This window comes from Eulemur rufifrons, chromosome 16 (assembly GCF_041146395.1).
Source record: "Eulemur rufifrons isolate Redbay chromosome 16, OSU_ERuf_1, whole genome shotgun sequence".
Taxonomy (NCBI): Eukaryota; Metazoa; Chordata; class Mammalia; order Primates; family Lemuridae; genus Eulemur; species Eulemur rufifrons.
The window spans coordinates 83,977,360-83,995,429 of record NC_090998.1 but is presented as its reverse complement, the minus strand read 5'-3'; the positions used below and the strand labels follow the sequence as shown (position 1 = coordinate 83,995,429).

Sequence of the window (18,070 nt, the reverse complement as noted above, 5' to 3'; positions counted from 1 at the left end):
CTGGCCAGGACCCAGGTAAGTGTAAGTTTCCTGTGACAAACCATTTCACCCCTCATCCTCACCCAAGCAGGTGATGAAGACAAGCAAATAGTGACCATCCATCACTCGGCCTTTGAGTCTATAATTGGCAGGGCATCCTAAGAGTTCCATATAAATGACACAGCATGCTGCTAAGCTAATTATTCCACCCTTTGAGTGGAATGATTTAGGCTAATGAATTTTAGGCTGTGTTTAGTCATGAACCCCTTCATTCATTCAGCTAATCCTCACTGAGCACCTCTTTCAAAAGAAATCTGCAGAATTCTGCTAGGTGAAACCACAGATCAGCAAACTTTTTCTATAAAGGACCAGATAGTAAGTATTTGGGGCTTCATGGGGGCCTGCAGGTCTCCTTTGCAACCACTCAACTTGGCTGTTGTAGTTCAGTCGTAGACAATGTTTAAACGAATGGGTGTGGCTGTGTTTCGATAAAACTTTATTTACAAAAACACCCAGCAGGTCAGATGAGCCGTAGTTTGTTGATTCCTGTGTTAAACAAATGCAAAGCTGCTCTGGTTAAGTTAAGAGAAAGATGCCTGGGTCCCCCAGCCCCACTTTTTTCTTTACATGCCCTTCTCCAAACTACGTCCTGGAGCACAGTGTAAACATTTTTCTAAAGAGCAACTCCAATTCAAGCTGGGCTGAGGTTGGCCGTTCAGAAAAATCACCAGGAGAACTTTCCAACAGATCCAGCATGCTTGAGAGCAGTCTCTGGTGGTGGCTGAGGACCACTGATGGAGACAGAGGTTGGAGAGCGGTGTTCATACTTAACAACAGAAGGACTGGCTGTCATCTGTATTTTCAATAATACTTGCAGCGAGCGCAGTGCTGCTCATGCACAGCAATGTCCAGGCTGCCTCAGCTCCTGCTCGAAAGAAAAGAAATGTAATATTCATGTGTCCAGCACTCTTGTGAGATGAACTGGTTCAGAGAAAGTTAATTTCTCCAGCATGAAGACCTGGGCTTTGTTTGTTTTAGACAGTTTTGACAGAACTCTTGAAAATGTATTGCATATTTTTCTTTCTTTGCCAATAGCCCATGCCAAACGTAATTTTACCCTTCCCAGTGACTTAAGAAAATAATGAACGTATACCCGACAGGTAGGACAGCCACACCCTTGGGGGCTCGTGGGCTTGGAGAGACTCCTTGGCCCTACATGAAACGTCCCAGACAGGTCAGCTCTGGGAGGTCTTGCATTTCCTTTTCATGCTTTTTCTCACTCATTCCTCCCCAGCAACTGTCATTTCTTGCTCCTATCTGTATATTTCTACCTGTATCAGCTACCTTTGCCCATCCTGATTTTCCCTTTCTGAATTTATTCTCATCTGCTCTGGCCTGAGAAACTAGACCCAAGCTTATGAGACATTATGTCCAAAATCAGAGTAAATGCACGTGAGTGCAAGCGTGCTGGGTTCTCCTCTGAGCTACGTGACCTATATTCGTCTCACCTGTTTTGGCTATGCAGAGGCCTTTTATTTTTGGTGTATTTAGCTGTGGTCTGCCACGTTGAGGATACTGTCTGATGGTGTCACTTGTAATAGCATGTATGGGGGAGAGTTTTATCCTTGGTGGGCTTCAGTCCAATGAAACATTTGTTTTTATTTTCATCTTATCTTTCATTCTTTTTTCGTCCCTTTTTTTGCACTACTTTGTTGAGCCTGTCAGATCTCTTCAAGTCCTGTGAAGGATCACATAAACAGATGTCAGTTGATTGAGCTAGAGAATATCCCACGGCTTGCTTCATCCTCGAGTGTCCACGTGGGTGTGAGCTCACATTTATCAAGACCTTTTATGGGCCATGAGCTCTGCTCAGCACCATCCATATGTCATTGGTTTTATCCTCACAGTCATTCATCAAGGTAGATAGTATTACTTTCACTTTATACACAAGAAAATAAAGGCTCAGAGAAGCTAAGTATCTTGTCCAAGGTCATGGAAACAGCCCTGAACTTTCCTGCTCCAGAGCTGTTGTGCTGTCCGTGTGCTGGCTGGTGTGTTGGTGTCATTCTTTGGGTCATTCATTCCCTTGGGCCTTCCCCATGTGTTACGGGGGGTCCTTGCAAGTTCTCACGCTGCTCTTACCTCCTTCCAGGAATACGAGTTCACTGTGCTGCCCAACGCCTACATGATCCACATGCCTCACGCCCCCAGCTTCGACATCACCAAGTTCCGTTCCAACAAGCAATACCGCATCTGTCTCAAAACCCTGAAGGAGGAGTTTCAGCAGGACATGTCCCGCCGCTATGGCTTTGCTGCCCTGAAATATCTCACGGCCGAGAACAACAGCTAGCACCAAGAAGCCCACCACTAGGGAGAGACACGCTGCAGGGGAAGAGCCACTCGCTGTTTGGGGCCCAGCCTTCAAATTCGAAATTGAGCAATGCTTTTTGGTTTGTTTTTATTTGTCTCTTTGGCCCAACAAAGCTGCCCTCACTACGGAGATCTTGGACAAGGATCCAGCCAGCCTCCCTCTGCCCCTACCCAGCATCCCCAAAGGGTGAAAAAACAGCCCACCCCCACAAGTCTCTTCAAGAAAGGGGACATGGCGGGGTAAGAGGAAGTACAGGGGTTATCCTCTTGCCACAAAGCCTCAAAACCAAGGCAGGGCTTTAGGGTGTTCCTATTGCTTTTTAATAATTATGTTTCTTGTCAGGGCTGGGGAGGAGGGGAAGTCAGGGTGCTGGAGGTTAGTCATCCCAGGAAATAAAAGCAAAACTGTCTCTTCATTTAGAGGAAACTTTCTCTCTTGCCCTGCAGTCTAGCTGGGTATCCAAAGGGGGAGGGCAAATCAATGATCTGAACCAACCAGTTGGAAAAACCCAACAGGGACACTGTATCTGGTGGGTCCTGGAGGTGGGGTTCATTGGTTCCTTATCCCCGAAGTCACTCTTGTTTTGATTTGTTTTTCTTTGGGGGATTTTGTCTGTTTGTTTATTTGTTTTTGGTCTGGCGATCCAAAATCGAAAATCCGATCCTTTAAGGCTCTAAAGGAAAATGAGCTGCCTCAACCAGGTCCCTTTATCAGCAGTGGCCCAGCAAGGAGGACGGGAGTCTCCAGCCAGTGTCTGAATGTGGGCGGCTTCCTTCAGGACTGTCACCGAGGCTCCCACGGCTGAGTTCCTTACTGCCCAGGATCCAGGGCCGCCCTGGGCACTGTGGAATTGCGAGGGCTGGCTGCTCCACACAGGTCCCGTTTTCTATGGGCGGTGATCGATCCACGGGAAAGGGCTTCGAAGGAACTATTTCAGTGCACACGAAAGGTACGCACCTCTCAGGCCTTTGGAAGAACTTGAGTAATTCATGCGAGCCCAGTTCTGAAAATTCACACATCCATTTGAAAACCCACAGAAAGAACGTGCTAGGTCCTCTGTGTTCTTGCCTGCTTCACTGTGGATGATGGGAAGAAATTACAACCTCAGTCTGTCTCCCTTTGGGACCTGTCCAAGGGTAGGCAAGCACCTTCACCTTTACGCAGATCGAGGAGACACTGGACTTTTTACCCATTTTCTTTACTCTTCAATATTAATGTTGTGTTTACATTGATGAGAACCAGAGTTAATGCCCTACCCTCCGCTGGGCTGTTTGTATTGAGTTGCAATGTGACCAACGAAAGCTGCATTCAATAAATGAAAGTACAGACTGTTTCCTCCCCCTTCCCCTCCCACTCTTGCAAGAAGCGACCGAGACACACTTCGAGTCTGAGCAAAATCAAAATTGATAAACAGCAACTTCGTACTTTCTGTTCTCCCATTTTATTTTTCTCATCATTTGAACTTTAACCTTTTCTTTCCTCTCCTTGCCGAAGTTAGATTTTACTTTATCCTCTAACCCTGAAACCATTTTCAAATTTTCCATGTAGCTTCTGTCTCAACACTGAGGCCAGATGTTTTATTATGCCAGATGTGAGCTAGCCGGGTAAATGGTGGTAATCGCCAATAGAGTGAACGTTCCATCCTTTGGCCTGGTAGTCACAGGGAACCTCATGGCAGTCTGACTTGTGAGATCACTCTGTGTTACATGCGCAAGTGGATGTTTCACTGAGATTTATGCAAAAATTAGGAGCATCACAATTAGGACCAATCCTTGCATAGATACAGATAAGTATATTTATGTATGTAGGTCTAGCTATATATAGAAAGAGAGCATATACATATATAGCATGTATGCAGCATGGTTACAAAAGCAAGATATATAAAAAGTGAAACATTACAAAAAAGTGTTCAAAGGACACGTTCAAGTCCAATTTCTTCAGTGGTGTGCTGGGCCAGCTCCTGCGTGCTCAGGAGAATTTATCATTCTCATCTCTTTGAACTCCCATGTTCAGCGATCACCCTTCTCATTCCCAGGAGCCGGCTGTTAAATATTTACCAGCAGCACATCACTGCCTTTTCCTCTCCCTGAGGTACACACATACACACGGATTTCTCTTCCTTCCCTGGAGAGGACCACTGTTAGTAGGTGTGCTCGTATTGATGCAGTTTTTGAATTAATCATTACCAGCTCCTTGAGCCAAGTGAAAATCTGCTGGTAGCACTGGTTCCTCCATGCTAAGAAATCAATTTTTAATCCCCTAAAGCCTTTTATTTTAAAAAAATTTTCTTGGCCCCTGAATCATGCTCAGCCATCTTGCTTTCGCTTGTATTTTTATGGGCATAGCCGGTGACCGTATAATTTGCTGTCCAAACTGGGTCACTTCTGAGAATGAAAGACGGTGCTAATTACTTTGAGACAATAGGTACAAACTGGGGGATGATGTAGCTTCATGTACACTGAATCTATTAAAGCCAGAAACTGACACTCCACACCAACAGGAGAAAATCCTATTTCCCCTAAGTCAGGTGCCTGACACTCTAAGCCAATCTCACTTAAAGCTGGAGCTCAGATGTTGGCTGAGGCCCAAGTTCAACAGAGAAGCTGCCAACCCAATGGAGGCTGAGGTCTGCAGCGCCAAGGGCATGAATTCCCAGAATTTACACTGGGAACGGCAGTTCATCGCCAGCCCCCCTCATGTGTCGGGAGCTGCAGCCATTGGATAGAGGTAATTGCAAAGGATGTTGATTCTTTTGTATCAATTCCCTGGGGTAAAACAAGCTTTTAAATGGGTTACACTAATGTTTTTATGCTTAAAAAAGCTAATACTCTCTTGGCTTTCAGTTGAGAGGAAGGACAGGGTAGTCTAATTTGGCCCCCTTAACATTCAGTGTATGGGAAGAACTAAGATTTAGTGGGTAGCCACTAAGTGCAAGAGCCTTTTGCACACATTGGTGTAGTGAACCTTTGGAGCAAAACTGCAAAGTGGATATTACTGTTTATAGATGAGAAAACTGAGTCCTGTGAAATCAAGTAACGTCCCCAAACTCACATCCTACTACCCAAAGCCATATAACCTGTAATGCTGCTCCCTTCCCCAATAAGAAGGAAACAGATATTAAACACTGGCAGACAAGAGCATTTGAACCGACACGGGAAGATTATTGCTTTTCTATTCTTTCTTCAACATCCACCCAATAACACAGTCCAGACAGCAATCTCTCCTAGATGCTCCAGATCTTACTATGCCTGTGGACTTGTTGAAAATTGATTTGAAATGGACCTGGGCAATCTATAATCATGTTCAGACAGCTGGGTTCAACTCTAGGGGGTAGTAATTGATTTCCTGAATGCTCCTCCTGGGTGGTGTCTTAGATTACTTGTAACAGGTGAGAGTCACTGAAGCTTAAGCTCCCCGTTGGGCCCTGACTCAGCACAGTGCTTCAGAGCGATCTCTCCAGCTGTGTTGAGCTGATTTACAGAGGACGTATTTGCGGAGTTGACTAATAGCTCTTTGTGCCCCTTCATGAAAGGACAGACCCTACTTTAATTCTGTTCCTTTCAAAGACTCTACTGTCTTTGAGCTAAGGCTTCATTTGTGGTCACCAGGCCTTTAGGGAGCTCTGTGTTAGTGAAAGAAGCATGATTAAAATCACCTCTCAGACACAGCTCCTGCACACTCTTGGTAAAGATATTATAATAAGAGCTACTATTTATTGAGCCAAGACTTCTGTGATAGTTGGCACTGATGGCTCCTTGCAGCCATGTTATAATATAAGAAAGGTATTATTATTCCTATTATTTACTTAGCTAATAGAACTAGCTCCCGGAGAAATTATGTGACTTGCCCAAGATCACACAGGTGGTTAATGGAGGGTCCTGGCGTCTGAATCAAAATCTGGCTGGCTCCCAAACTCATGTTGTTCCACTAATGTGTGCTGATGCCTTCCCAGCTGAGACTGCAGTCAGCGCGGCCACTGGGCTCATGCAGTCCTATCTTCTTGTCGTTCATACGCTTTGTTTTCCTCATCTTTTTTTGATCCTAAGGGTTTGTTTTCCAGCTTAATGCTGTTAAAGTTTATGAAATGTCAGTTACCCGCCATATGAGGTGTCAGACCCATAGAATCTGATGTCAGGGATACCATCATTTTTGTATTTATTCATTTAACTAAACTGTTCTTAATAAGTGTCCTTTATTTTCAAGAAATGACCAGTGATATCTGAAAGGACCTATTGGTGGCACCACAAAAATATGGGGTTTCTGACTGTGAGTATTTAATGGATTTGTGCGTTGGTTTGTTTCAACGCATTCAGATAGTCTTGAGAGATAATGTCTTCTGAAATGAAGGAGTGCTGGTCAGTTCTGGCAAAGATTACAGAATCTTTGCTTTTGAAGGGACCTTAATAGTCAGAATAAGCCTAGTCACTGGCGACTTCATCTTTTCCTGGCCTACACCAGTGCTTCTCAAACTTCACTGTGTGAATGAATCATCTGTGAGGATCTCATGAAAATCTGATTTTGTGTTTCTGACAAACCCCCACGTGGTGCAGAGGCTGCTGGTCCGTGGACCACACACGTAACATGGTCTCTTCATACCTTTAAGAATCAGCTTATTTCCAGACATTTGTGGAGCTCTGACAGCATGTCTAGCAGTCATCGCTGGATACTGCAGAAAACTCCCACTGAAGCAACTGATTGGTTCACTTTTAAAAATGGTTGCTGGGGTTCAGCCACTGTACCAGCAACTGGTAATAACTCAAAAGTGACCACGGCGCAGTCCCTGCCCTCACAGAGCCCGGGTGCTGTGGGGAAGACACGCAGGTGTGTGTGCGTGTGGGGTGGGGGGGCCATATCGGGTAACGAAGGCAGGGGGGCCTCAGATGTGTTGGGAGCTTGGTAGGAAGGTGGTCACACCAGCCTGGGGATCACGGAAGGCTTCCAAGACAGATGACACCTATTAAAGACAAAGCTTTTTTTTTTTTTAAAGTAGAAAGAAAGCTTGTCCTTTATTCTTTTTTTTTTTTTCCAGAATATTACAGGGGTACAAACACTTCGATTACATATATTGCCTTTGCACTGCCTGAGTCAGAACTACAAGTGTGCCCATCCCCCAGAAAGTGCACACAGCACCCAGCAGGTGTGAATTTACCCAACCCCTCCTCCCCCTCCCACCTGCCCAACACCTGATAAATCTTACTTTTTCTGACACTTGCTAAAACCGTGAGACTTTACTCAGGACCATTGCAAGAGGCGTCAAGACCATCACAGCAGGGAAGGGTGAAGGGATTCAACTCTGAATACAGCAAAGAGAGCTGGAGATTTATAGCCAATGAGCAAAGTAAGGTGGACAGTGGATGGAAAATTATTAAGAGGAGCTATCAAGAGTAGGGAGATTCTTGCTAAACTGATATAATGAGATTTGTGCTGAAAGCTGGCCAAGGGCTTAGACACCGAAGATGGACGATACAGAACTTGATCAGTTATGAAGGGACAGAGATTCTCTTGAAACTGACTTAGCAGGATTCTTGCTAAGACTGAAGACAGGGCCCAAGGGCAAGGCCTAACTGAAAAGAGGGCTCAGAGGAGTTTGTCTGATGTTTGGTTGAGCAGAGAGACCTGGTCACACCTGAAGGAAGATGGTCATCAGCCCAGAGACCAAGGAGTTTAAGTTGCCCACCCAGTGTGGAGAAGCCTGAAATGGCCTTGTGTTTTTTTATAATTATTATTATTACTACTATTATGTTTTTAACCCAGATTCAGGACTGATTTCCCCATGAAGGGGGTAGACTAGGACTTTTATCCTGTGAACGCCAAGAGCCTTTACCTTCAGGCTTTAGTTTGTGAAATCAGAACTATATTTCTGGCCTTGAACAAGATACTTCCTCTCTCTGGTCTTCAGTTTCCATGTCTATAGTACAAGGCAGTTGGTCTTCAGTGTGTGTAAACACAAATTCAGTTTTGTTTTCAATTAGGTGGCCCCAGCAACCCAGCAATGACTGACTGTGGGGCCTTCAACAGATAGCAATGTGACCTGGCTGTTTCCCGCCCCGGGAAAAGTTTAAATGAAACCAAACGAGAAGGGAGAATTTCCAGAAGTTCTTTTTAGGAAGTCCTAGGACTGGATACACGAGCTCCATGCTTAATGTCAGACGTACCTGAGCTCTTGTCTCCACCGACCCCCTAACCTCCGGGTGATGGTGAAGCCAGTTAGTGTCTCTGCCCTGGGTTTGCTCAATTATAAAGAAGAAAGAAATCCTCCCAGTCTCTTAGGGCTTTTGTGAAGATGAAAGGAGTGAACGTGAGTGTTTACTGTACCTCGTAAACCTTAAGCAGTCCGTCAATACATGGCACTGTTTGCTAGAGAACGCTCTCTTCATCCATTTTCCCCTCCTGTTCGGCGTTAGTGCTCCACTGGGGAGGAAAAGGGAGCTGAGAGTTTGGTTACTAGGAACACTCCTGAACAGAGAGCCCTCCGGGGCATTTATCAGAGGAGTTGGGGGCGGGTGGCACAGCCCCTGCTGTGGCTGGTTGCTGCACAGTTTCGCTGCTATAGACAGGGGGTGAGTCATTTCAGAAATAAGGAAACTGAGGCTATAAGAGCGTGAACTCCTATACTCACAAGCGGAGTGAGTGGTCATTGTCTTCTCATTGCAGGACTCGTTTCCTCCACACCTCACCACACTGACGGAAAGTCAGTATAATTTACCCCACCGAACTTCTAGAATCTAATACAGGGTTTAGTGTTAGTTTAAGTCTCAGTTTTTATTTTATTTTATTTTTTATTTTGTTTTGTATTATGTCTTGGTTTTCATTCATTTTTTCTTTTTCACACTCTTTAGAAAACGAACATGATTTTCACACATTCTCCTTCTGAGAGCCACTTTAGAATTACAACTTGAATTTGGGATGCAGAAAAATGGCCCAAGGGCCTTAGATCAGAGGCAGCATGAGATCATCCAAGGAGTGTAAAGAAGAGAGTCTGAGACAGAACCCGGGGGCACTTCCGAAGTCTCAGTTCTCTTGTGTTCTCTGGAAGTTTAAACATTGCAAAACTTTCATCAGTATAGGATATGCAAACAAAGGAAAACTATAAGAGTATCCATTACAACATCCTGTACAGAAATCTCTAGTTGCCACAACCAAGTGGCCTCCACCACCCTCCTGTCTCCAGGCTAGACCGGACACTCCACAGAGGAAGGGCCACGCCTCCTTCAGCACTGTGTCCCCGCCACCCGTGCACAGTCTGACCCAAAGGGCCCTCAGTGCACACGCGCTGAATGAGCGCTGACTTAAACTCCATGACGTCCCACACACTGTACTGCTCTTACTTTGGGCAATGCCAGGCTTGGCTCTGCCTTTGGGTCCTACCGGGTGTGGTACCAACATGCAGTGGGCATTAACATCTCATTTTGAAAGAAACACTGACATTTCCGGCCTGCGGTTGTTCCTTTTTCATTAATTAAGTGGGACAAACATGCCACGAACACCTTTGGTGCGCGCTGGCTTCAGCCCCACAGATATTGGAAGAGGACGCGGGGAAGTTCAGTTTAGTGCAGAGGACGCGCACAGAGAAGCCGGCATGGGCAGCGATGAGACAGGAAATGAGGGCCAGGAGCAGTACTGGCTCCGAGGGAGAAATCTGCCTTCCTCTGATTGGCTGGATGGGATCATTTTTAAAATGTCATCCAAGGGTGGTGCTTTGGAATCTGTTTTCCTTTAGAAGGAAACTATACTCTCAGCACTCAGCATTGCACCCAGCACACAGTAGGTGCTCAATAAATATTTATTGCCTGGGGAGCAAGGTCTCATAGCAGTGAAAGGCTCAGGCTCAAAAAAGTCCTCATTTTGAATCCAGGACGGGCCACTGCCCAGCTAGGTCTTGCATCTGTCTGATCCTCCATGTCTTCATCTGTAAGGCGACGAGAGTCCTTGCCTCCCAGGGCTAAGAGGTTTGCAGGAGATGGTTCCTGGGACATAAAAGTGTTCACATACACACACACGTGCACACATGCAAAGTGGATTCTTTCTTTGCCTTCTATCTTCCTTGTGGTTTTCTCTGCCCGCTTCATAGATGTTCCCTCTACAGTTCTTTCAGGGAAAGAAGAAAGGAAGGTCTCCAAGGCTGGGCTCTGCGGAGAGGGAGAAAGGTAGGGTTTGGCTGTGAGAGGCTGGATGGTGGGGGAGGCTATAGGGATGGCAGGAAGTAGAAAGCGAAGTGCCAGACACACAGAAGAGGAAGGACAGAGGGCTGATCCCAACTGCCTCTTGTATTTTTAATTACAGACCCTCGTGGTATTACATCACTTTACAGTCTACACTTTCCATACGCATCATTCTGTCTGCTTCATAAAATGGCCCAGAGACTGTGCACATTTCTATCCTGACGTTGCCAGTGAGGAAGCTAAAGCTCAGGGTGGTTAACCAGTGTGCCCTAGGTCACTCACCAGGAGCAGAGGCAGAGCCCATCCTCAGGCTGGCGCCAGGTTCTGCGCTCCTCGGAGCACTGTTTGATGAGCCAGGCGCAAGAGAGAGCAGCGGGAGCGTGTGCTGGGTCCAAGCAGTTCATCGAAAGTGCACGCTCAGAACGTGCCGGGGTCTGCAAGGGGCTTACGAAGGGCAAAATAAAAGGCTCCGGTTGGATGGAGGTTAACAAATAAAGGAAGCAAAGGTTGAAAAGCTTACAATAAATCATCCACGGATTTTCTTCGGGATTCCTGGGTGACTGCGGGATAAAGCCGGCAGGTAGAGGCAGACAGCAGGGAGGCTCACGGCTCACTGAAGGGAGGAGGGAGCTGGTGTGTGCCAAGCGGCCCCGTGTACCGGGTCTGTGCTAGATGCATTATCTCATTTAATCTCCAACTAAGCCTCTGAGATAGATGCCGTGATCCTCATTTCTATGATGGGAGAGCGAGGGTCGAGAACATGCCATCATGAGAGGGTCACAGTCCTGTGCAGCCCATGCCTTCCTGCTCGCACACACCAGGAGACCAGAGAGAATTCAAGTGGGACTTCTCAGAAGGGAATGAAAAAAGAGAGTCTGAGGAAGGTGTTTTAGAAGGTAGGTTTTATTATTCAGGGATGGTGAGGCCAACAGCTGGAAGACGATGGCCACGGAAAAGACCATTAGAGTTCCCAAGAGCAGGGGCGAGCCGTGCCTCACGGGGCCACACGGGGAAGTACTGGGTTGGTCGGGAGGCAGAGGGAGTGGGAGGAAAATGTGGGCAAGAGCCATCTGGGGGTTTCTGTGGAAAGGAGCAGGCCAGGTGAGGTAAGCAAGCTTAGCATTGACCTCTAGCTGTCCGGTCCCTGGCTCTGTGATGATCACAGCAGGAAATAGCAGCCCAGAGTGTAACTTGGTGAAGGAGGTGGGGAGGGGTATGAGCTTTGGACTAGTGGATTTTCATGTGGAAAGCAGCTTGGCTAGCCCTGGTGGGGGACCCTCCAGGGTCAGTGAAGTGCCAGATGTCAACACATCAGGGACACGTGGTTAATGCAGAAGAGCCACATTCAACACAGCAAACAGGTGGCATCACAGACCTTCCAAAGCAGCTCATAATGGCCCTCCCGGGTCTTCTCTGTGTTCTGCAACCAGAGAGTGGAACTTCATAATGCCAGGAGAGACCTCTCAATTGAATTATCATTGTCTGGAGAAGGCGGGGTGGGCATTATTTCCAGCATCGTGACAGCAGGTAATTGTAGATCAAATGACCCAAGTGGATAAACTAATTGGAATTAAATGAGACTAATCAGAATAAGCTCTGTCGTTCCTGCGTCAAGAATGTCAAACATTGTTTGCTGAGACGAAGTGCAGGCATGTAAGGGGTGTGTGTGTCCATGTACACACACACGTACCGTGCACACACTGATCGGGCTTGCAGAGAAACAGACGTCATCCGAGTGCCCAGGTTGCCAGGAAAGTATAATGTGGCAAGGAATTGAAGGAATTTTTTTTCCTCCCCTTTGGATATCTCATGGCTATAAATAGAACTTGAATCTGCCTTCTCTATCACTGGTCCTTAATGTTGTCAGTGTGGCTAAAGGTAAGGAATGGAAATGGGAATCAGATAAACCTTTCAGCATTTCTTAGGACAAAGATAAAGTTTCTTATCAAGGCGTAGGTGGTGCTGCAGGCACTGGCCTCTCCCTGTATTTCCACCCGCATCTCAAGCCACCCTCCACCCCGCTGCCTAAAACGTCCCTGTTCCTTCACCCAGAAGCCCCTCGGGCATTCCCCAGTTCCCAGCTCTGGCACCTCTCCCTCAAGAAAGCATTCCTCGGTCTCCCCATCCAGGTCAAACCCCCAAACCTCTGCTCTCACAACACCAAGTCTTTCTCCTCCTTCACAACACCTGTCACTGCTGAATCTCACGTGTGTTTATGCGATGACTGGTTTGATGGCTGCCTCCCTAAGGCTGTAAGCTCTATAGGTGGGTAAGAGCTGGAGCTGATTTTATTCACCAGGGGGGGCTCCAGATTCTAACACGTGTTAGGTACTAAATAGATATTGTTAAACGAATTAGCAAATGAATGGACTTGAATTCTCTTCCCAAGCCCATCTTTACACTGCTGCTCATTCTTGAGCAAATCATTCCTCTCTCTTAACCTCCTCTTCCTCATCCCTAATATGGGAGAGTTGGTTAAGGTGATTTCTATAGCCTTTCCTGTGTCTGTTCTGTTAAGGGCTGTTTAAAGGCTTTCTGTGTCCTATGGGGAGAGGCACTATCTCTTGCGGGGGCGGGGGCGGGGGAGGGGGGTGTCTAGTTCCTCTGCATGGCAAGGATAAAAGGCTTAAGACTGACTTGGAATTCCAGCTACTCATGCCCTCACCCCCTTTCCAGTGGACTCTGTGTACATGGCACAGGTACACATTCACCAGCTTTGTAGTGATCCCAGAACTTGAACTTCATCTCTGAAATTTACCAGCTGTGAAACTTTGGTAAGTAATCACTTAAACTCTTTGAGGTCGATCTGCAGAATGAACACAGAAATATGAGTTAATACAGACTACGTGGGGCTAGTGTGAAGGTTAAATGAAATGAAATGTGATATCCTTAGCATAGAGCTTGGTGCCTATGTAGCATTGACCAGATGTTAGTTTTCTTTCCTCTGCTTCCTTTTGCGTGGCCAGAACAGTAATTAATATAGGAATGGGGGGTTGGGAATTCTGGCAATCATGGCCAGATCATGGCAATATCATACATTTAAACAGAAATTATGTTTACAAATACTTTACCAGACAATATTCTGAGCTACCCAGAAAAGAGATGATTATTCCCACTTTATAGATGGGAATAGTAAAGCCCAGCAAGTTAAAATGGCTGTTCAGGATCACAGAGTGAGTCCGTGGCAAAGCAGGGGCTTTGAGCGTCACACTCCTAGTGCCCATGTCTCTTTCTGTGTTCTTTCCAACTGCTTCTCTCCAACTTTTGGCTTCAGTTTAACAGTCAACGGATTTCAGAGAGTGTTGGCTGTACGAATGGTTTAAATAACAAAGACAGCCCCCACAGGTGCTATTCATACCAGGCCTAAGCATCGCTTCTGTTGTCCTCCAGATGTGCAAAGCCACACGGGAAAGATTCCAGGAGCCACACATCTCTAGGGAGACTAATTCTGCAGGAGGAATGATGGCTAATAAATTCTCCGCTTGACTGGCTGGCGGTTCCTTGCTCAGCTGGTAGAGGAAGCAGCTAGAACTTGATTTAGATCGATAAGGAACTACTGACTGGTTGTCTGGAAATAATGAGGAAATGAAAAAAAAAAAGTCAGAACGGAATCAACAGGGGGTGAAGGGAGGAAGCCCCCCCGCTCCCCCCGGCACTAACCTTTGATCATGCAGCTGTCAAATTCGAGGAGAAAAATGGACATGACTCCTGGAACTGACTCTTCAAAAAAGCAAAACACCTGTCGTGGGATGTCAGAACCCTAAAAAATGAAACCTGATAATATGATTTAAAATATTCCTAGCCAGAGATAAAAGAAAGAGTCACCTTAAGAAATTAATGTGGCTGCACAGGTAGGGTCTCTGTCTTAGGTAGGGGCTTACTTTTGGATGCAAGTAATGAATTCACTTTGAATTAACTTCAAATATGAAAGAATGTATTAAAAGGATTCTAGGATAATTTATAAAACCCAAGGGCAGCTGAGCCTGTATAGTGGTTGTGAATCTCAAGCAACAAACTCAGATATTCAAGAATATCACATATCTTTGTTTTCTTAAATCAACTTACGGCTGGTTTTGGTTCTCCCATTTTGCCAGGGTGGAGGTCCAGCAGGGTCTCAAGAGCCCAGGTGGTGAGCAACGGTAAGAAATCAGATTGACTACCAAACATTTAAGAAGACATTACACCAATTGTCTACAATCTCTTTCAGAGGATAGTGGCAGAGGTAATACTTCCTGAGTCATCCTATGAGGCCACCATTACCCTAATACCAAAACCAGACAAAGACATTACAAGAAATGAAAACTTCAGATCAATATCTCTCATGAACATAGATAGGAAAATCCTGAACAAAATATTGGCAAATTGAATCCAACAATGTATAAAAAGGATTATATACCACCATCAGGTGGGATTTATCCCCGTTATGCAAGGCTGTTCAACATTCAGAAATGAATGTAATCCATTATTTCAACCAGCTAAGGAAGAAAAATTACATGATCATATCAGTAGATGCAGAAAAGGCATTTGACAAAATTCAAAATCCACTCATGATAAAAATTCTCAGTAAACTAGGAATGGAGAGGAAATTTCTCAACTTGATAAAGAATATCTACAAAAAACCTACAGCTGATATCATATTTAGTGACGAGAAGCTGAAAGCTCTCCCACTAAGATCAGGAACAAGGGAAGAGTATGCCCTCTACCCACCCCTTTTCAACACCATACTGGGAGTACCAGTGAATGCGACAAGACAAGGAAAGGAAATAAGAGGTATACAGACTGGGAAGTAAGAAATAGAACTGTCTTTGTTCACAGATGACATGGTCACCTGTGTTTTTGTGGAAAATGTGAAAGAATTGCCAAAAGACTCCTGGAACTAATAAGTGATTATAGCAAACTTGCAGGATATAAGGGTAATACACAAATATCACTTGCTTTCCTACATACCAGCAATGAACGAGAGGAACTTGAAATTAAAAACACAATACCATTCACATTAATGCCTTCAGAAATGAAATACTTAGGTATAACTCTAACAAAATATGCGCAAGGTCTCTATGATGAAAACTATAAAACCCTGATGAATGAAAGCAAGGAAGAACTAAATGGAGAGATATGTACATAGAGAGGAAGACTTAGTATTGTCAAGATATCAGTTCTTCTCAACTTTATCTGTAGATACAATCCAATCCAAATCCAAACCTAGCAAGTTATGATGTGAATATTGACAAACTGATGATAAAGTTCACATACAGGCAAAAGACCCAGAATAGCCAACATGATATTGAAAAAGAAGAATGTAGTTGGAGGATTGATGGTACCCAGCTTCAAGACTTACTATAAAGTGACAGTAATCAAGACAGTGTGGTATCGGTGAAAGAACAGACAAATATATCAATGGAACAGAATAGAAAGCTCAGAAATAAACCCACAGAAATAGAGACAACTGATCTTTGACAAAGGAGCAAAGGCAATACAATGGAACAAAGATAGTCTTTTTAAGAAGTTGTGCTAGAACAACTGGATACTCACATGCAAAACAATGAATCTAGACACAGACCTTATACCCTTCACAAAAACTAACTGAAAATGTATCATAGACCTAAATATAAAACACAAAACTATAAAACTCCCAGAAGATAACACAAGAGAAAACCTAAGTGACCTTGGGTATAGCAGTGACTTTTAAATATGACACCAAAGGCATGATCTGTGGAAGAAATAATTAACAAGCTGGACTTCATTAAAATTAAAAACTTCCGTTCTGTGAAAGACAATGTCAAGAGAAAAAGAAGACAAGCCACAGACTGGGAGACACTGTTTGCAAAGGATCCATTTAATAAAGGACTGTTATCCAAAGTGTAAAAAGAACTCTTTAAAACTCAATGATAAGAAAACAACCAACCTGCTTAAGGGCCAAACACCTTAACAGACATCTCACCAAAGATGTAAAGGTGGTAAATAAACATATGGAAAGATGTTCCACATCATGTGTCATCAGGGAAATGAAAATTAAAACAACGAGATACCACAACACAGCTACTAAAATGACCAAAACCTGAGACACTGACACCACCAAATAATGGTCAGGACAGGGAGAAACAAGAGCTGTCATTTACTGCCGTGGGAACGCAACGTGGTACAGGCACTTTGACAGTGCAGCAGTTTCTTACTAAACACACTCTTGTCACACAATCCAGCAATAGTGTTCCTTGGTGTTTACCCAAAGGAGCTGAAAACTCACGTCCACACAAAAACCCGCATGTGGACATTTACAACAGTTCTCTTCAAAATTGCAAAGACTTGGAAGCAACCAAGATGTCCTTTGGTAGGTGGATGGACAAATAAACTTGTGGTACAAGTTTATTTGTCCAGAAAACAGAGTATGATTCAGCACTGAAAAGAAATAAGCTATCAAGCCATCAGAAGACATGAAGGAAACTTAAATGCATTTTACTAAGTGAAAGAGGCCAATCTGGAAAGGCTACACACTGTATGATTCCAACTATAGGACACTCTGGAAAAGTCAAAGCTGTGGAGACAGTGAAGAGATCAGTGGTTGCCAGGGGTTGAGGACAGGGCACTGAGCGTTGACTAGGTGGGGCACAGAGGGTTTTTAGAGTGTGAAAATACTCTGCATGATACTATAATGACGGATACATGTCATTATACATTTTTCCAAACCCATAGAATGCACAACACTGAGAGTGAACTCTATTGTAAACTATGAGCTTTGGGTAATTAAGACATGTCAATGTAGGTTCCTCAATTGTAACAGAAGTCCCAACCTGGTGGGGGATGCTGGTAATGGCAAAGGCTGTGGGGGTGTATGGGGTCCAGGGTTGGGGGCTTACACAAGAGAGAAACCAAGTTGGAATTTCTAGCACAGTGTTTTTCAGTTTCCCAGCATTTTCAGACAAGTTCTTGGGCATTTGTTGCATGCAAGGTACCAGTTAGGTTATCTATATCCTGCTTGATAATGAATAGTTTGACACACATGTCCAGTTTCCACAATCAGTTAGCATATTTTCTTATTCCTTCTAAGTTGAAAGATTCCAATTCATAATCATAAGAATATTTAGTTATGAATATTCAAAATAAAACATTGACTCAGAAAGAATACATTTATCACTGGAGATTGCTCTTCCATATTTCATTAGACATAAACACATCCTATGCAAAGTTTTAACTTTCCACTAATTTTTCAACTTGAAAGATGAATACCAATCAATGCTTTGGTTGAATGTGTCTCTGGAAAATATTTCTACATGGTTTGTGGCAGCATTTGGATGTGATTTTTCAAACATCATCAATAATACATCATCGGTTTCTTCCTCTGACGATGGAAGAAAATTATCAGCCACAATGATTGAAGAATTTCTTCACAGTTTGATCTCCTTACGAAATTCTGATATCTTGTCCTGAATATTATAAACTATAATCCTTTAGCTCTGAAATGATGAATTCAGTTTATTCTAGATGCTGGCTACACTTTTGAAATATGTCGATCCATTTTAAGTAATTGAAGTAATGAAGTCACAAAGAAACGTTCTTTTCA

General features: G+C 44.4%; 1 protein-coding gene and 1 long non-coding RNA gene across 13 annotated transcripts in view; one reads left to right on the top strand and one right to left on the bottom strand.

Annotated features, from left to right (window-relative positions):
- The window catches only part of LARGE1 (LARGE xylosyl- and glucuronyltransferase 1), a 499,273-nt gene extending 495,021 nt beyond the window's left edge, over positions 1–4,252 (top strand). For all 8 annotated transcript variants that reach the window (XM_069490824.1, XM_069490823.1, XM_069490821.1 and 5 more), the window contains one exon: positions 2,132–4,252. In XM_069490824.1, the coding sequence (XP_069346925.1) occupies positions 2,132–2,329 (198 nt within the window). In that variant the 3' untranslated portion in view covers positions 2,330–4,252. The remainder of the gene's footprint in view (positions 1–2,131) is intronic.
- On the bottom strand, positions 861–17,603 carry LOC138396986 (uncharacterized). Of its 5 annotated transcripts, none has more exons than XR_011235742.1 (4): positions 14,173–17,603; positions 12,203–14,080; positions 10,795–12,072; positions 7,560–9,379 (listed from the first exon to the last, which is right to left on the bottom strand). It is a non-coding gene; the product is annotated as an uncharacterized lncRNA (long non-coding RNA). The 5 variants fall into 5 exon arrangements; XR_011235740.1 differs by having other exon boundaries at positions 10,795–13,318; positions 13,871–14,080; XR_011235741.1 differs by lacking the exon at positions 7,560–9,379 and adding an exon at positions 861–904 and having other exon boundaries at positions 10,795–14,080.
- Positions 17,604–18,070: the final 467 nt, after the last annotated feature.